Source organism: Clinocottus analis, unplaced genomic scaffold (assembly GCF_023055335.1).
Source record: "Clinocottus analis isolate CAN_PGR_092001 unplaced genomic scaffold, fCliAna1.0.p SCAF_20, whole genome shotgun sequence".
Lineage (NCBI taxonomy): Eukaryota > Metazoa > Chordata > Actinopteri > Perciformes > Cottidae > Clinocottus > Clinocottus analis.
Window position 1 is genome coordinate 4,505,190 of NW_027175932.1, and position 19,588 is coordinate 4,524,777.

A 19,588-nucleotide genomic window follows, 5' to 3' on the forward strand; every position below is an offset into this window, starting at 1 on the left:
AATGCTAATGGGGATTATGGAGAGAGCCTGCAGCCCCTTGATCATCTGAAAGAGGCCATCATCTGGAGATTTAGGTGACATTAGTCCTGATACGGTGAGGGATTTAATGCGCTTCAATAGAGATTTTTTTTGTCCCAGGATGGTGGCTTTTTATGCAGTCAGGTTGCTGATTGGCATGAATCATCATCGTGTGTGTGTGTGTGTGTTGGAACTGAACCCCCCGCCACCGTCACATTGCATTACCGACTCAGTGGCATGGTATCATCACATCAAATTAGTCTTAATGAACACAAGCGAGTCGACTGAGGAGAGAGATAATCAAACTTTTATTAAATGACTTAATCTTCTGTACATGCATAATGTCATGGAAAGAGAGAGATGTGTGTGTGTGTGTGTGTGTGTGATGTCTGCCTGCGACGGGGATGCTCTTCACCCCCTGCAACGTGTGGATGTTTGTGGCAGCAGAGTCATCTATCGACCGACTACAACCTAGTGTGGAATAAAATGATCTAGATACAGAAAGTAGAGCGCCGTTACGAGCCAAGCCTGTTCCCTAGAGTCAACACAAGAGATGCATTTCAAAATAGTATGTTCCTTCAGTTCATTTGGTCATCATACAGAAAATAAAATGCACTGTAGCTCACTCCACACATCTTAGATGCCATAAACAGAGCAGCTGAACATCTATCAAATATTGCAAAGACATTAACTTGTAAACGAATTACAGGGAGATTAAAAAAAAAAAATCCACATCCAATATATATATATATATATACTAAGCAAGGATTTCACCCTAAGGACAAGTATAATACTCTGATGTTAACATTGAAATGCGCAAAGCCTATAATTCATAAAAAGTCTCATTTAAATTTGAAATATTTAAAATACAAGTTTGTAGATTTCCCACTGGAATTCAAATAAAACAAGAAATGATTAGAGGGAAGTAAATCTGGCACTAATAATTATCACCAAAGCACCAGGCTCTCACTAGTTTATTTTATTCAAAGAAGAAGAAGAATGCCTCACATGTTTTTGCGAGGCACTGAGCCCACTTTGGCTGGCGGTACTGTCGCGGTGTTCATGTTGAGTTTGGTCCAAGAGTTTGTCGACAGAAGCTTCAAGTTCTCCGATGAAACTGCACTCGGACGCGATTCAAACGTTGCGACGCTGGAGATCGCTTTTTTTGATTTTTACCTGGGTGACTGCTTTTTTTAAATTTATTTAAACCTCGAAACAAGTGTTGAAGTACTTAGTGTGCGCTTGTTTGTGCAGCACATACATTCATTTGACTTTTTAAAACCTTATCCAAAATCCCACCCAAAAAAATCGAAATGGCCTATATACAATACATTTACATTAAATATGTACGATGACGGACATGTCGGTCCCTATAGTTCGCTCGGCTTTCCCAACGAATGGAATAAATCCTCCTCGGTGGAATGTAATAAAGGCTGTGAGGCTCCGAACGACTAGTTTACAGTTTCACCTCTAACACGGAAAGAGACAGAATCAAAACGGATTAAAGGCCGAGATGCTGGACGTGAGCCGGGGCGGGATGTCGGCGGAAGCGTCGTGGGGGAGGAGGAAGAGGAGGAGGAGGCTGCGTTGTTCTACCTCGTCAGCTGACCCACCACCTTCAGCAGAGTCTTGTTCTCCTGTTTGAGTTGCTCGTTCTCATCCTCGATGTCATCCAGGTCCTGGGGCAAGAAAAAAAAAAAACCAGACCGCTGCGGGGGTTAGCACTGTCTGGACACATTAATACACGATAATACTCAAAACCCTGCTGCGATACCTTCGAGTAGCCAATCAGGTTGGAGTGTCTGAAAGACGGAGAGGTAAAGTGAACATTTCTTGCTCCCCTACCTCCTCTCGCCAGGCCGCCATGATAGCAACAAATTAAGACTTCAACGGCTCCAATTAGTTGCAAATGAGAAAGCCTCTCCGTCTCTATCTCTCAAAACACTTCTCATGTTCGCTTCCTGCCATCACCGGTCATGACCGCGTGGCAGTAGAGGACGAGCTCAACTGCACTGAGAGGTAAACTGAGGACGTCACAGGTTTCCACACAGCACATCGTCTCCCCTGCAGAACAAGAGTCCCAGACCGGCGTTTATGAGCCAGCCGGCGGGACTCCCATGCACTGACTAACCTGCATGTACAGTCAGACACACAGAGGGACAGAAACTCCATTCTTAGCTTTATTCCCTTCGTGTAAAATCCCACTGAACACGACCTCCCCAGCACCAGACAGCAGAAAAGACAGACGCAGCGTAGCATTTAGCAGCTGAAGAGCCAGGTATTGTCCTGGAAGAGAGCAGAAACACCACTTCAAATGAGTCGCAGCGTTGCTCCGTATCAGCTGGATGTGTAAACTTAGATCGTATATCTGATTAGCTTCGATGGCACGGATGCTTACATGTGCTGACAGGGCCCAGAGCTCTCAGGCAGGATTTCTCTCTTCAAAGCGTATATATATCAAGAGGGAGATAAAAGTTCAGCAGCTCAATCTTTTCGTTCTCTCCTAAATAAACTTTTACAGTCACCGAGGGTTAAATCTTGCTCTGCGCAGTCTGGTTCAGCGGTTATCTCCTGCTTTCCCATCAGGCTTTGCGGGAGCTTCTCTCTGAGGGACATTTCTGATGGCTATCACCACGTTGACCATGCTGGCATGAAGGGCCTTATGACCGGCTTCCTGTCCATGGGACGCTACCGGCCTGCTGCCTCCTGCTATATGACACCGAGGGGAGAATTCACCATGAAGCGCACATTGCTAACAACCACTATCTGCCCCGTCTCCTGGTCCGACTACCAGAAGAAATTGCTCTAAAGACTTTACAGCTCAAACATGCACAGAAAGTTTCAGTGCTGAGCACCAGCTGCAACGATTCCAGCGGCGAAGCATAAAGTGGCAAAGCTGAGATAAGATCTCTGAACATTTGAGACAGTAAAGTCTTTGAGGTCTATCCCCTCCCGCTACGCTTCCCTTCAGAGACTCCGAGATTCATTTTATCACCTGCATCTGTGACCCAGACAGCCGGCAGAAAGCCGCGAGTTGAGGAGAAATAGTTGACAGTCGAGGGAGACGAGGCTTCAGGGTGGTTTTCACTGTCAGGTGACATGATGAGGCGGGAGCTAGCAACTAGTCCTTTAGCCCCAAACCTGCACAAAGTGCGGGTTCAAGCTCATTCACAGTTAGCTGGACTACGACCAGAGGTCGTAATCTGGTGATCGTTTAGTTTGACTTGTGACTCTGCTGTGAAATGACACTTTGAAAGACTTCATTTTTTACTCGGTGCACTGTTACTTGTTGCCCGGGTGTAAATCAAAAGAAAGTAGAAAGAAACTGGCTGTTGAAAGCTGAAGACTGCGGCGTTTTCAGCAGCCCATTCACAACATGAATTGCCTATTTATCTCTTTTTGCATCATTCAACAAAATAGTCTGTTCAAACCGTGTTTGTCCAATGTGACTGGAAAAGAAAATCTGTGTTTGGTGGATAAATCAATAAGACATCAATGTCCCATGCAGGACCACCAGTTTTGAGGCTTTTTTAAAATGTTTAATCTGGCACACGACGTTTCTGAATAAAATATTTGCTGTCGTCTGTGTGTACATCAATACAATAAATAAGTAAAATCCTGAAGGACTGCAAGAAAATAGTTGGAAAAAACCCGTAGCCATGATGATTTACAACCCACACAAGCCGCCCACACACATGAAAGCACAAAGGAACGCTCAAAATATCAGACATCACAGTGGAAAATCACGTAGGCTGGACTCACTCTGTTCAGCAAGTCAATTTCCTCCCTCAGCTTCCCGAGGAGGTCGTCTTTGTCCTGGTTGGATTTCAGCAACCGATCGTTCTCCTGACGCTCTCTGGCCAGCTCCTGAAAAACACACATTTAGCCACATGATTACATGACTTAGGCATCTTCTCACCGGATGACAACAGGACGTTTAGATGTACACGTTTACACATTGCTATAGGACTAAAAACTAGAATTACTTACAGTTTTGATTGAAATCCTGAATGTCAAATCCCATACTGGATATTTTATTCTTCCTAGATGGATATTACAGTCGAGCATTGCAGAGGTCATCCTAATTAAATGACTAAAACACCGGTACCGCGTCCTCTTAATCTCACGACTGTCCACCATGAGAAGGCCGAATGTGCCGAAGCTACAACTGCAAACGGCTGTGTTCAAAATGTGAGAATATTCAGGCCTCTGTATAAATAAATCAGTTAGCAGGTTAAGCTTGCGTTAAACATTTTACGACCAAAAGCATTACGTTTTATAAGGCTTTAAAACATTTGTGGCCTGACTGTTCGAATCAAATACATAAATTTCCAATTTCAACACATTCTTCAAAAACAAGCGATCTGTCACATTCAACATCGCAGAGTGTCGGTGAACAATGCCTCGATAGTTCCTGCTTTATCGTGCTTTTGTGTTTCTTTCAAATGTTACTCGGTTAACAGGCAGCGTGTTGCTGTCCGCCTCCTGAAGCGACGGCAGTTAATAAATGGATAACGTTTCTCAGAGAGAGAGAGAGTTTGTACTCTATAAACAGAGGTTTTAAGTTGAAACTGCCGTTTGTTCTCACGACTGAAATGAAGATCACACCAGAACTTCCACTTTCCAGAAAAGCATGGAAATTGTTTCCATAGAAACTAATCAGGCAGGTACAGTAGAAGGCGCAAAAAAAAGCATTAGTGCAGCCGACATTAATATGCTCCCCGGTGAAGCTCTATCCATCCTGGCGTTCAAAAGAAACCATAGATAACCGCAGCTTTGATGTCTCGTACTCAATCTTTCACAGATATAGTAATGCAGGCCAGGTCTCTATTAGTGGAGAAACGTGTCATGTGACCTCTAGTTTAGACACAACATGCATTTCTGTGAGATATATATAGATTTATTCAGATCCAACACACTATACGGCTCTCTATGTGTGTGGCTTTTAAGTGAAATTGTTGCAGGCTGAGAGTCAGAGATTTTTATCTGCCAGGAATCTCATGTGAACAGACCTTCGACATACACACCTCCTCCGCCTTTAGAGACGGCGCACGAAAATAAGTGTGTGAAATGGGATTTTGTAAGTGCTACTAGTCACTCAACTGATAGAAGAACCTCACGTTGGAGTTCAGAGGTCGAAGCTGTACTTACTTTAAAAACCTTCCCCCCCCCCGAAAAGCTGCCCAAGTGACATTTGATTCAGAGTTTCTACAGCGGCGGCGTGGAAGGGTTGAGTGTCTGATACGGACGGAGTGGGAGGAAGAGACGGATCTGCACTGTGAAAGGTCATCGCTTCGACAACACCGAGGAGGCTTTCTGCCAGCGCCGAGCTGAAGTTTCCAGACATAATGTCAGAACTCGGGCGGCCGCTCAAAAAGGACTCACAAGTGCAAATTCATCTGACCGGAGTGCAGCTGGGAGACGCTTTCAGGTAAAGACTCGGACGCTTCCACCACTTAGGGAGCATTGAAAGTGCTGATAGGACTTGGTAATGACGGCGTGTCAATCATAAAGCTGATGTTACATTTCCAAACACACAGAAATCCACTGAAACATCCCCCAGATTTGCTCTCACTCAATAAAATTTCTTAAAAATTAGCTTGAAATTTCAAGTGAATGTCTTCTTTACCACATTTCGCTTCACTACTTTGCTGCTGATCAGTAAGATCTGTTCATGGCATGGATTTACCGGATACATTTGGTCTCTTTTCGGCATTTGAAGGTGATCTTAATTTATTATGGAGTAAGCTGTTTCTTACTGCTCCCAAGCGTCATGCTAAACTAATCCAATCTCAGCTCCATGGTGACACACGGTATCGATCTTCTCCTCCAACTCTCGGTGAGTAAATGTCAAACCTTTGTTGAACACTATTTAACCGGTTCGTGTTTCTATTGGCGGAGTATTGATTAGTATTAGTCGTGACTGTAACCCAGGCAGGAGTGTGATGACAGCGTCTGGAGACGTATACCTTTTCCAGCTCCTCCATCCTTTTCTCCAAACTCGGTGCTGCAGCGCCTCCATCTCTGCAGTGACGGTTGTGTCGTTGTCTGCTGTTCCCACCCACCTCTTCCTCAGATCCTGTAGAGCTGCAACAAACACACATAAACAGAAATATACGCAGAACACTCAGGTTTTCCTACACGTACCAAAAAAAATAAGGATTTTGTGTGACATTTCCACTGTTCAAAGTGTCCAATCCTGTCTTCACACTGGGGCTGCTTGAAGGTATGAATCACACCCACGTTATTAAACTTCAATGGGATGAAACAGCCACCATCAAAAGAACAGGTGGGAATATCTTCTGCGTTTGCCCTTTCAATTAGCCGTGCATTATTAACAACCCCTCCGCCTTTTTATTCCGTTAATGGAGAAAGAGGCCGTCAAGGTTTTGCAACTTTGGTGCAAAAAGGATTCTGATTAAGACATCATTTACATATTACAACTTCAAATAGGCTCAAGAATGGCAGTGGGAACGGGAACATGTGCGTCACTGTTCTCAAGCTGGTGAGAAAAAGAAGAAGAAAAAAAACAGGTTTTGCATGCAGCTCGAGCAGAACATTAACCTCATCTCCTCTTCACCTTCTCGCTACTTAGAAAATAAACTGCACATGAATATTCCTCCCTGAAAGCCCCAGAATCTGTCTCTAACTGACCTCGTTTCGATAATTATCGACGTGGAAACTTGGAATGAGTGGCCGGCTCTGCACCCACCCCCCCACCTCCCCCAACCCGACGACGACGACATATCCCGCTCCCCGGCAGGACCGGATTGTGCCAGGTTTTACAAAATCTCCCTGGGAATCAAATTATTCTTAGTACGACTGTAGGCTTCGCTGAATTGTCTGAAGGGGGCCGTCTGCATATTTCTGCAGCTGAAACGGACAGCAAGGCTGCTGGCAAGACAAAGGACAAATATAACTCCTTTTGTACCATCTGCACTGTTTTCAGGATCTGCCAAATATCATGTTTCCAGTACTTTACAAAAGTACTTTTAACTCAGAGTCAAATAGCTGTTGGCGGCTATGTGAACGCTCTGAATGTCCTCTGGGGAACCTTGAAAACAAAAAAACAACAACAACAAAACAACGCATGTGCTACGGGAATATTTTCAAAGAAGAAATGTTGTCTTTGCCCAGTGCAGAACACAGAGTTGTGGATTATTAGGAATGCTGCAGAGCTTTATTATTCATCTAAAGTTAATTCTTACAGAAAGCCAACCACCGCTTTTGATCAATAAGGAGTCCTTGAGAGACAAACACGAGACAATGACACGCCCTGCGTGTCCACATCCGAGCATGTCATCTTGTTTCAAGAGACATCTCCCTGGTTGCACACACAGACACACACACACACACACACACACACACACACACACACGCAATGCACACATACACGCACAAAGGTGCTCAGCGGGTGTTGAAGCTAAGCCTAAACATCCATGGCCTCGATACTAAATATCACACCTCGGCCCCATTAGCACCCTGCAGCTCGAGGTCTGGGGGAGAGAGAGGCTGAGCCAATCACGCGCTCTCGGCAGGGGGGAGGAGGCGGGAGCGCCTCAAACAGGTAGAACCACGTCTGTCACCAACTCAAGTGCCAAAGAAACAACACTGGAAACCACAACACGCAGTAATCAACCATCTGATTAAGGAGACGCCTCGCCCTGATTCATGCCTTTTATTCAAACAGCAAGAAATCATCAAGATATTCAGAGTCCTTTTGAGGTTAAAGTTTAATACAAGATAGGGAGCATGGTGATTGCCACCCAACGGCTCTCAACATGGCGATGCCTGCAGCGGCTGCTCGTAGCTAACCTCGCTCACAGCGCTAACAGTACTAAAGCTAATGTGCCGAAAGAGCCAACAGCCGTCATTTAAAACATATTTTTCAATGAAAATGAGAATAATGATGCAAAAATAATTGTTTATGACACCGCAATAGGAATATTAGTCAAAAATGATGGCAATTAAACACCTTTAACTGCCCAACATTTGTCTTTGAATATGAGAATAAATATACAGCGTGGTACATCGTGCGTCTGGGCTGCTCGAAAGCAGACTTTTGAGTAGTTGTGCAGAGCGGGAGCAAACTGTGCAGCAGATGAATGCCTTGAATCTAAAACAGAAAAGATGAAGCGACTGAGGGCGGAGAGGGGCCGACAGAAAGAGAGTAAATTAGGGGCAGACACGTATGTATGAAGTTGCTCCCCGGCCCACCTGGCGAGTCGTTCGTTGCAGAACTCCGGAGCGTCCAAGTGCGGCCGAGCCAGCTGATGAGAGCAGCAGCCGTGATTACACGGCCAGATTGAATGTCAGCTGGTGAACTTGGCTGTTGGGGTTTGGCCACAACGTCGCAATTTTGGTCGCAAATAAAGCGAAACACACCGGTGTTCCCAAAGGACTGTCGCCTGTGCGTTACAGGCCGCGCTTGTGTGGATTCATCTGGTCGATCAGAAACACCTTCCCTTCAAGAGACACGGCGTTTGACTATTATTTTATAGAAGGTAGTAAAATGGAAGCAGATGCAAGAACAGTTATTTTTAACACAATGTTATTGCTCCGCGCCAAAAAGAAACGGGGAAAATAAATCGACCGTAAATTGCATGAAACAAAAAAAAAAAAAAATCGGCCCAAACATCAATCTCTTTTTTGGAGGTTGTTTGAAAAAGAAAAAGAAAAAAGTTTGAAAGCCCCTCATCAAACGCAATCTCGCAAAAAAAGCAATCTCGAGCAAAATGAACCACGCATCTTCGAAACGTTTCAAAGCAAATTATTTACTTTCAGCGCGGCATGCCAGCAGCGGCAGCAAAGTGTCATCAACAGTCATCTTTCTTGAGCCAAAAAAAAGCAGCAAAAGAGCAGCAAGTGAAGGAGAAAAAAGAAGTTTAAAAAAAGGCCCTCGGATCATTTAGGAGGGAATCTGCTCTCGTATTTAATGACTCAAAGTGCCGTTTCTCCTCCCCGGCCGCCGTTCCTTCTCTTGACACGTCGCTAGTGATGCTGAAGCAGATAAACTCCACTCAGGACTCGGATAACAAAACCATTCTCACCTCTTGTGGCGGCCGCTCCCAGATTTCGGGGTTTCCTGAAACAAAACAAAAAAAACAGGGAAAAGATCACCTTCAGTCCACAAACAATAACGCAACAAACGCGACTGCTTTCAGAAAAGCAGTCGATATCGGAATGAGTTTTCGGGCACCATTTGTTGTGTTCAGCTTGCCCTGGGTGGTGTTGCTTCACCAAAAACAAACACAACACCATCTACAGGACTAGATAAATTCATCAGGGGGAACATTTATAAAAAGCCTTCAGGTTGTGTGTGAACGTTTGTGAATCGGCGCAGCTGAGCTGATGTATTGATGAGCTTTGTTCCATTTAATAGTTCAACAGGAGCTCTGTAGCCCCGAGACCGAGAAGGCAATCTTGTTTCGCAACATAGAGGTGCGTGCTCATCTTCTTTTCCCCCCATTATTGTATGATCTAAAAGGTTGTTTAGATCTCTACAGCAGTGATGCTCCAATAAAAACGCCTTCGGTAGAAAAAGAAAACGTTTCCACTCGAAAAATGAGGTGTGTCAGATGAATGCGCATCACCTCCCTCCTAAGGTCTTGTGCAGTGAAGGGTCCCGGGTTTGATTGAGGAGCCTCGGCTCTGCTGCAATCCATCAGGCACAACGTGGCTTTAGCGTGGCGAGGAGGTGGGGACGACGGCGTGCCCGACTCTCAGCCCCGCGCCAGCCTTCTCTCCGTCTCCGTGACATTTCATCCATTACCCGCGGATGAAACCCCCGACCCTCAATCCCTTCTCAGGCTCAAGCCGGGATAGATTTACTAAGATGGAGGACAGTGAGAGGGCAGTCTGCCGTAGCAGCGGGTCAGACACTAAATAATACATCATCTGCGCACAAGACCCGGTTCAAGAAACACCTGGATTTGAGAGCGCTTTGATGAAATTTGTTCTAGAAACTGACATTTTTTAGAGGATTTGGTGTAATCCAACAGCTGCCACAGCTGGACTTGAAAAGCCAGTTTTTAAACTTTTCTACAAAATGTTCATCAGGAATTCAGTCGGAGGCGGACAGATGGAGCTACTCTTCATGTTAGGAAAGAAGAGCCGGACAGTGCACACTCGGGTTCAGGATTAAGGATTTTTTTTAAATAAACTTTTTAAAATAAATTCTTCAAATTGCTTGTTTTGTCGGATTTGAGACGTTCAGGAGTTCACATTTTCTGTTGATCCAGTCAGACCACATCCCCCTTCCTGCTCCAGAGTAAATGATGAGATAAGGGGTACCTAATCAGTTATCTAAAAATGAGACAGAAAAGGAGGAAGAGTATATATATATATATATATATATATATGGGCCGATATGTGATGTATATAGCAGCTGTAAACCTCTAACGGACCCTCCAGTCAATACAAATCCCAGCGCAGTCACAGAAAATGCTGTCTATATGTAAATGTGTGTTTACGCTTCTGCCTCGACAGTCAAGTGTAACTTGAATATACCAACAGGATTATTTGAATATACAATTGACCTGAAAACCCGGTCTGCTGGTCAGGAACACCGTCAGCTTCCCGACTGTGTCGGAAACAATTGCTTGGTTTCACATTTCCCGAGAAATGTTAATACTTCTGTTTTTTTATAAGATTCAGCAATCGCAAGTTTTATGTGCGGAGTCCGTTTGTCTTCTGATGAGAGTCGGGAGGTGAAGAAGGGGTTGAAATAGGAGTCAAAACAACAATGTGGAGGGAGGTCAGGCGGTCTGCAGACATTGGGAGGCTTCGGCAATCCTCATCTGCACACAAAAGAGCAGGAATGATGAGTTCCTTAAGTTAGACTTTAGAGGTAAAGCAGAAGGGTTTCATCCCTCTGCATCTCTGCACGAGAACTTCTGGACCGTTGTAACTGAAATCCTCTCGTCATGTCTAACCGATACCGAGGTGGCTGCAGCATTTTAATTGCAGGCCATCATTCCTTCTATTAGTGAGGAACTACTCAAGGTTCAACACCCTCGTCGCTCTGTGCAGCAGACAAGCTGAGGATTAAATCACACCGCGTTGACAGAAAACCTCCCGGACTTCATTTGACACGTTAGCGCCGCAGCTTTTTCATGGCGTTTCCGAGTAGCCGGCGTCTCCTCCCCTCGTCCCCCGTCTAGGATACGAATCTGCGAGACAAGGTCAGCGTAATTCATGTGCTACTTCGTCGCTGCACACAACACGAGCCCGCGCAACTTTATTTATCACGCTTGAGCTGCGCTGACAGCTCCCATAAGCCCGACTGCAGAGCTACTGAGAACTGAACGAAGTACTTTATCACCTGAGCTCGGGCCGAATGCGACTTAATGTGCATTTCTTTGTGTTTGAGGGGATATAATGCACCCAGATGTCTTAAAACGGACATTTATGGCTTGACCTTAACTATGATTTAAGTCGACGACTCATTAAATGCAGAAATCTGTAAAGGAATGCGATTCAAGATGATATTTTTCCCTGACAGCGCGTGCAGCGCTCTGAGCATTGATGAAGACCCTTATTTTTACGCGAGGAATCCAGCAAAGGCGAAGGACATGCTCTTCAAATAAGCACGCATAATGATCATTTATAAAAAGCAGACCAGGAACACTCGGCTACTGGAAAGTACCTACCGTGCTGGCAAGCACCGTGTCATGTTGCTCTATTGTTATAGCGGCGATGCTTTGCAGTTCTCTCACACACACACACCTTCTTAAATTAGACGCTAACCTCACCTGGCTGTCTCCGTCTTTGATGCCGGCTAAAGGCATAGATGTCAACATCAATCGAAGGCGGGAGATGAAAACAGCACTAACCTGCGAACAGCACTGTAAACAGCTGCAGAAAGTCCTGTTTTTGACTGATACAGCTATTGCAGGTGTATTAGTCAAAAGGTATTTATCCCTATATTTCCTTGGGTCATATTACTTTTCTTGCACCCATGCAATGCCTGTAAAAAAAAACCAGGCTGGTTACTGTGCAGCAGCCTCTTCTTTTTATGTTTTAAATGGCATCAGAGTAAGTTTCATTAGATTTGGTTCGCTGTGAAAATGTTTTTCACTTCCTCACCAGCTACCTAAACTATTTTTGCAGCTCGAAGTCCCGTGGAGGATAAATATTGGTGCGGTTCAGTTGGCTTATATAACAGCAATCCTTCAAATCTTGAATCAACAGAAGTGTGAGTGTGATCAAATATTGTTTCGGGCAACGAGATGAAATTGGCTTTGCGGCGAGAGCGGCGGGTAGAGAACAGCTCCCATCCCGGTCGTGCATGACGCTCTGGTCTGAAAAGGTGCAAATTAAAAATGATAATTAGGCTCGTGGAAGAGCGCTGGATGCCGTGCGTGTTTCTCCACGTGAGAGACGGGAGGTAGAAAATCTCGCTTGTGGACCTGGCGCCACATTAAATGCAGATGATCCCGAGGAATGTTCCATATGGTTCTGACTGCTGGATCACTGGAACAGGTTTTCTTGTAGGACTTAGGACATACCAGAGGGAGGTAAAGCCCGATAACAAGGACCACATGGCTGCGGAGGGCCTCTCTCACCGGCACATATTGGAGACATGTGTGTCCTGTCACACGGCGGAGAGCCGTGTGTCCCACGCATCACACACACGCACTCAATCTCTCAAAAGCAGATCTAAATGGAGCCCCAGAAGATGGAAAAAGGAAAAATAATTAAAACAGCCAAACATCCTTGCAGGAGTTTCCATTAAGTCTTCAGCTGTTAACATCCCCCGAGACCTGCGGGAGGCCGTTAACAGCCATTCGGCTCTGAACAAAAAAAGTTTACGTTTTGTTCAGATATCTTCATAGCTGGCTCGACCTGACTGGACGCTGTATATCATAACGGGCCTGACATGGCAATTGCTTGTCTCCCGTTGATAAATGGGGCCCGAGGGGAGCGGCACTTTTTTTTCTTTTTTGGGCCGCTCCATCTTTACAGATGTCTTACTGACAAGCTGCGCAGTAAATCCACTGACCACACTGGACTCCTCCGGCTCTTCATTCCTCCCCGTCCGCCTCTTCATGAGCAGGCTGGCACGGCAGAATACGAATGTCAGATTCATGTGAGTAGCAGAGAGACATCTCATGGTTAGTTTCTGCATCGCCACATCTGGTCCGCGTTAGGCCTCGCGCCGCGAAACTTTATAGCAGGAGTAGATTCGGCAGGCATGAATGGACATGGTCGGTTCTTAAATGATGGGAATCGCTCGCTATAAATGAACTGACAGGAACCTGCAGCAAACGGATTCTCCTGAACGTCTTGTTGTTTGTTTACGTGTAGTCCACCTTAGGTAAATAGGTAAAATGCTCCTGCTTTTTCATCGCTACGGGGGCCACGTCTCAGCAGGTGCCGTCACAATCTTCCTGTTAGTGTGGTGTTTGTGTACATATTTCATACACAACTCCTCGCTCCGTGTAAACAGCCTCAGACAGGGTCCGGCCCCCAAAAAAACAAATAAGTCTGCTGATGCGTAACAGCCGATCCATCTGGAACGCGGCTCTTAGCTACATCCACAGGAGTTGTCACTCAGTGGTGGAGCCATTTGAAGGGTTTTTTTGTATTATTATTTCTTTCAAATAGCAATTTTCATGTAAATCAGATGATGTTTTACAGAAAGACAAACAGAGCTTGTATTTCCGTTGTTACACAGCTGGATGCTTTTCATATCCTGCATGTGCTCCGCTTCTCATCGAAAATCCCTCCGTGTATTCGAAGTAAACATTGCTGCACTACCTCACGTGAACTACCACTCTAGGCATAATAAAAGACTCAAATTACGAGCGTGTCATTTCTGATTTGGTTTTTCCGTTTTCTAACTGATTTATGTCGGCTACGCCTCCTGCAAGAGCAGACCGTCTGTGCACGGATTACCTTTTTTTTTTTTTATCAAATAAGCACAATGTTGCTCGCTGAGATTAAAAGACTGGTTTTTGAAGATGACAACAGTACCTGACTGGCATTGTTAAGAACCAGACACCTTGCACACAAAGCAGACGCAAACCCCCCGGCCCTCAGAGGAAGTTTGATGAACGTGGCTTTGAACCTCGTGCACTTGAGCTGCACAGAGACTGTGAGGTAAATGATGATGCGGCGTCTCTGCATCTAGACTTTAAACGATATTCTGCTTAATTCCTCCAAACGCTCATCTTGATATATGCAAAACACATCGCTCTATAAAGTCAAATGGACATTAGCTGCTTTGTATGTTCAACCAGCTTCATGTAAAAGAAAATGACACCTCCAAAAAAGCTAAAACCAAGGTCCCAGACTTGTGAGAAACTGTCTCTTCAAGTAGCTTCCACAGGATTTCAGGGCGATTCTTACTCCTTCTAACGGAGTTTGCCGTGATGATGAAATGCCGAAACACCTTTGGGTTTTTTCAGCAAACTCGGCTCTTGAGCTCTCTGGGTGTCTCCCTGAGCAACAGTGCCTCTGTTTGGCAGCTCCGCTGTATCAATCTGAACAATATTCTGCTCGAATAGAGCGTGGTGGAACAGCAGAACATCGGACGGGTCCATGAGAGACGACACAGATCGCTGCAGAGACATCAAGTCTTTTCTTGGACGTCGGTTTCTTTATGGGGCTATGAATGACCTCTATTTTAACACTTATGTGCACATTTAACCTTCACTGAATTGAAGTGGAGGCTAAAATATCAAGAGTTAGAGGCAGTAAATAAGGAAATGAGCCCGTCTGTCCTCCTTCCTCCTCCTGTCACGTTGCTTCTTACCATCAAGTGGCCGATGTCGGGGTCAGCTGTCATGGCCTCGTTCTGGAAAGTGTTGGCCTGCACCAGCTCCTCCTCCTCCTTCCTGTCCTTCTCCCCTGTGTCGTCATCTTCCAGCTCATCCAGGCTCTGCGAGAAAGAGGAAGACAATGATAGATCAGATCAGCCTCGGGGTAGAGCCACAGTGACCGCGATGACGCGCGCACTAGAAATCAGGTTACGGGACTGAGCGGTGTGAGGCGAAGCTTTTTGACACATTTCAATATTCAAAACAAATGCAATTGTTTGAGAAACGGGATGAAGGCAAGATCTGCTGGGCAAGAAAATGCCTCATATGACACACACATGGCTAAAGTAATCAAAACTCCCAACTAACTAGCGTATACTGGATTTAAGATCGCTTTTTGTCCTCACCTCGTATGTATTGCAAACTGTTTTTTTTTTATTCAAGGGTCTTTCTCAGTCTTAAAAAATGATGCCGCTGATAGCATTGCGTATCCCTTCTGATCAACAAATGCTAATAAAGATATTACAGATGAAAAGGTTCCATTAGCAGGGATCTTTGTGAATCCCCGCTCATTTGCAAAGAAAATTTGAAACAAAATATGCATATTGGGTCATTTCAATACACGCAAATAGCGCAGATGCACTGAGACGCTATCAGCTCCTCTTATTTGTGCAGGTTTTGGGGTCCCAAATGCTGTAAAATCCTTTTCAATATTTGCCCCTTCAGTTTTGGATTTTATCATTTTGGATACAAAGACGAACAGCTGTGTGTGTTGAAGGCCCCTTTAATCCCACGACAAAGCCTGCCTCGGCTATATGCTTTCAGTCTGAAGCACATGGGCTCTTTGTAGGAAGGCCGACACGAGTTCGTAACGCGCTCGTACAACATGGCGTAGAAATCCGCTTTCTGCAACCCGTAATCAGGTTTCTCTAATCCCCAACTCTGGTTTTGAGAAACCTCGGCGTTCATGAAGTTCAGGTCCCTGCAGAGTCCGCGGTAACTCGGTCGCTTCAGTGCACGTGGACACGCTGACAGGCGAGGTCATTCCCACCATAACAGCGATGTTGACCTCTGGATCAACACAGCCGGGGACTCTCCTCTTAATCCTCTTAAGACACAATCACAGTCACGTCCAGGAATTCCCAGAGGAGCCGCAGCTCAAACACTACCGAACGCTAGATGGACCAGTCAGGCAACAGGAAGGCCGGGTTGTCAGAAGGCCTTTCACCTCCCGGGGACAGTCAGAGGGGGATTTTTGACTGTTGGAATGTCCGTCGAAAGCCCAATAAGAGCCATGTACAAACACACAGAGCGCAAACATCCCTTCAACAGACGAGTGGGGAGTCGGCTTTCATTATCTCGGCAGATATTTTCTGCACATTGCCTGGCAGAACCTCCAACTCTCGCTCATTGTAATCCGAGCTTCATCATGAAATATGTGCACAGCCTCGGCTTCCTATTTGCGTTACTTTGCGGTCGACTGTGCGGCGGAGTTACGGGGGGGAGGTGGAGGGAGAGGGAGTTCCACCTCGTCGTGAGCGGTGAAGATTTATTGCGCAAACAGAGCTTCAACATTGGGATGGATGGCCGGTTCGTGACGAGGCCGGAGCCAAACTCCCAGAGGGTCACAATGCAAACCAGTCTTTCCCGTTTCGAGTTGCAGGCGAGAACAAAAGGAGCCGCTCAAAAGGCCCTATAGCGGTAAAAATAGCCTTACAAGGTCAACGAGGAATGCAGTCATTTAGGCCTTTCCTCTCAAATGGTTTATCAGTGTCCTTGGAGAGGGACGGGAGGGGGAGGAAGAGGAGAAGGAGGCGGCTTGCCCCTTTTATTTTCTCATTGTTGGTGCAACACTAGCACTCTCCTCTTCCTAATGCAACTCGGTGCTAACAAGCCATCTCTCCATCATTTACATGTGCATGTGCACACGGGGTGGACGCAATAACATGAACAAACCCCACCCCCTTACTCCCAATAACTAAAGCCAAACTTGTGTCAGAGAGATTTTTATTTCCGCAGTTTGTGCTGTTCTCGCATTGGATCGCACCAGTTTGCACTGGAACACGAAACTTTTCCTCGCAGCAGTTAATAGTTGTCGACTCGACAGGGCACCACTTTGAAGATTAGGACCCAACTCTATGTGGGGAATAGAGGGCAGAGGTTCTGGAGATTAAAAGCTGAAAGCAAACAGCAGTTTGTCTGTGTCAACACAAAAGGGAATCGTGCTGTGACTCACCGCTCCGCTATGCACAAACTTGCCTGAAATGTGGAATCTCAAAGTTTACTTTGGATGGAGATGCAGCCCGTTTTGCCCTCTACTATTCCAAATTGATGTGTTTCTTCTATTCTCCCCCCCCCCCCCCAAAAAAAAAGAGAAGCAGAATGGGAAAGCGGGGATCTGGGTGCAACCATATAAGGGATGTTTTTGCCCCTGGATTCATAAAAATGAGTCAGTGTAATTTCCCGGCCAATTTCTTACCTTGGACCCGGGAAACAAGCAGCGGAGGTGTGAAGGGATGAATGAGGGATGCTTTGACTTTGCTTTAACTGCTTTAGTTTGTGCATGAAAGCACACTTTGTACTGATATAACCGATTCTAAAAGAAGAGGGACCGAGATGGTGTTGCTCAGAGTGCCGCCTTGAAGAAAGTAAAACAGAAATGAAGTTTATTTGGAGTCTAACAGTGTGCAGACCTCTTTTGTGTCGTGCAACACCTGAAAAAAAAAATCTTTTTTTAAAAATGTTTTCTTGCAGTGCGATTTCATATTTATGGGAACATTTTTGCACCAGTGTGACGCAGAAAAAGATGTGCATAACACTTTCAGCAAAACTATAAATATCTACAGTCACACAGCTGGCTTTGTTTTTCTCTCCTCTCCAAAAAGGCTCAATTCCAGTTTCGGTTGCTTTTAGATTCATCAATCTGAAATACAAACAAAACTCTATGCAATATTGCTGAATAACATAATTACTAAAGTCAATATACATTCTCTCTGATGGACGGACCACAAAATGAGCCATAATTCAGTGTAATTAATACTGGAATGCAGCCCCAAGTCGACGCACATAACTGCAGCAACACGGATTCCTGTGATGATGATACGCTGCAAAAATCTAAGATTAGAAAGACGAGCGCGAGTCTGAAAAGCAGCAACCACATTGTCTCCGCTTCCTGTTTACAGCAGGATCAAAGAGTCAGGGCCTCGCGAGTGTGTTTACTTTAGGGTTAGGGTTTGTAAAGTAAAACACTCATCCTGGTCCACTCCAGCCCGGAGACCCCCCCGTCTGTCACTCCACACAGGAAGAATTAAAGGCGCTTCATCTGGAGTGGAGCTCCTCGGTCTACTGGAATGTGTGTTTTGGTTGGAAACTATTTCTTCGGGGAGGAAAAATAATCAGACATCCACTCCAGAGCTGGTTTAGATTCTTTGTCCGCGCGACAGAAGGCAGCGCACTTTACGCTCGTCTCCTCTGACGTTTGCCTTTGATGCAATCGCACGGTGAACTCAGGTGAGGCTGAGGACGATGTGACAGAGTGATGCGAAAAAGGAAGAACTCATCACCTTTAGAAACTTTAAAAAAGGTGGAATTTTGCACTCCAGGCGAACGAGACCGTTTGACGCTGACGTTTGAAATAAAGATGGAACGCTAAATTAGGCTTTAAAAGGACAGTGTGAAGGAATAAGTGGCATCTTGTGGTGAAGTTGCACATCAAGTCGGAGGGTCGACGGTGACCTTCAGGGATCTCAAAACCCAAAATAATTAGTGTGTGTGTTCTGGGCTCCTGTAGAAACACGGCGGTGCAACATGGCGGACTCCTTTAAGAGGACCCATCTGTCGCCCTCATATTTTCCATCTCTGCCAATAAATCCCTCTAAATCCAACAAGAAAGAGGTGACGGTCCATACGAGTTCATCATAGCAGTGAATTCATTTTGCAATATTCTTCCAAAACATTTTTCAAGCCGGGGTCTTACATAATGACATATTGACAGCGGAAGAATTTAGCACTTTGGTCAATAATAATGTCAATAAATGACCACATATTGTATTGAAAAAGCTTCACCTATAGCACTTACACACCCTCAGTAGAGGGCCTGGCCACTATGATCTAAAATGTAAATAATGATAAGTGTATCTTAATACCAGTGTATGCTACTTGTGCTATCTTAACTTGTTTTCTTCCTGGATTCATTATAGCTTGACAAGTTAAAAATAGACTGAACTTTAGTCTGACTGGCTGGTTGAAGGTAAACATCACTGGTTGAAGCTATTTAATAATTCACGCAATGCATTTCATAAGAACGCTGATTATAGTACATTAAAGGCTGGAAAGAGATTCACAATGTCGGTAGTTTCTTGCCCAGCTCAAACCCAAATCCTCTTCCCAGAGAATCACTTTGAGATCCAGTATGAACCGGCGGCGTGACACGGCGGCATAGTCGGGCCACTTAGTCCTCAGATTTATGTCTAAACAAGCAAAGGGCACCGCCGACGGAGGTGCACTCTTACACAGCAGGTTTAATGACCTGTGTGTATTAATCAGCTGCCACTCGCCACCGCACAGTGACTTCATTAAGATGATGTATTGGAGGCTGGCACACTGACGCCCACCGTCCTGCAGTCAGAGCTGCCAGTCAGCTCGGGCATCGGCGCAGCCGGGGCGCAGCGTCAGGTATGGCAGAGATCAAAGTGAGGACATCCACCTCGGAGCCGCCGGCTGATTAAAGTGACACTACAGCGCGCCAAGGTCAGCGATGGGTCCAGGAGGGGTACGCCAACTCAGAGTTGGAGTGAGACATCATCTGA

The 19,588-nt window shown here is 45.4% G+C and overlaps 1 protein-coding gene across 1 annotated transcript in view; it reads right to left on the reverse strand.

Moving 5' to 3' along the window:
* Positions 1-307: 307 nt before the first annotated feature.
* The window catches only part of pawr (PRKC, apoptosis, WT1, regulator), a 51,837-nt gene continuing 32,556 nt past the window's right edge, over positions 308-19,588 (reverse strand). The window contains exons 3-7 of the mRNA XM_068586589.1: positions 14,777-14,902; positions 9,069-9,103; positions 5,988-6,105; positions 3,781-3,885; positions 308-1,697 (exon numbers count right to left, since the gene is read on the reverse strand). Coding sequence (XP_068442690.1) covers positions 1,611-1,697; positions 3,781-3,885; positions 5,988-6,105; positions 9,069-9,103; positions 14,777-14,902 — 471 coding nt within the window. The 3' untranslated portion in view covers positions 308-1,610. The remainder of the gene's footprint in view (positions 1,698-3,780; positions 3,886-5,987; positions 6,106-9,068; positions 9,104-14,776; positions 14,903-19,588) is intronic.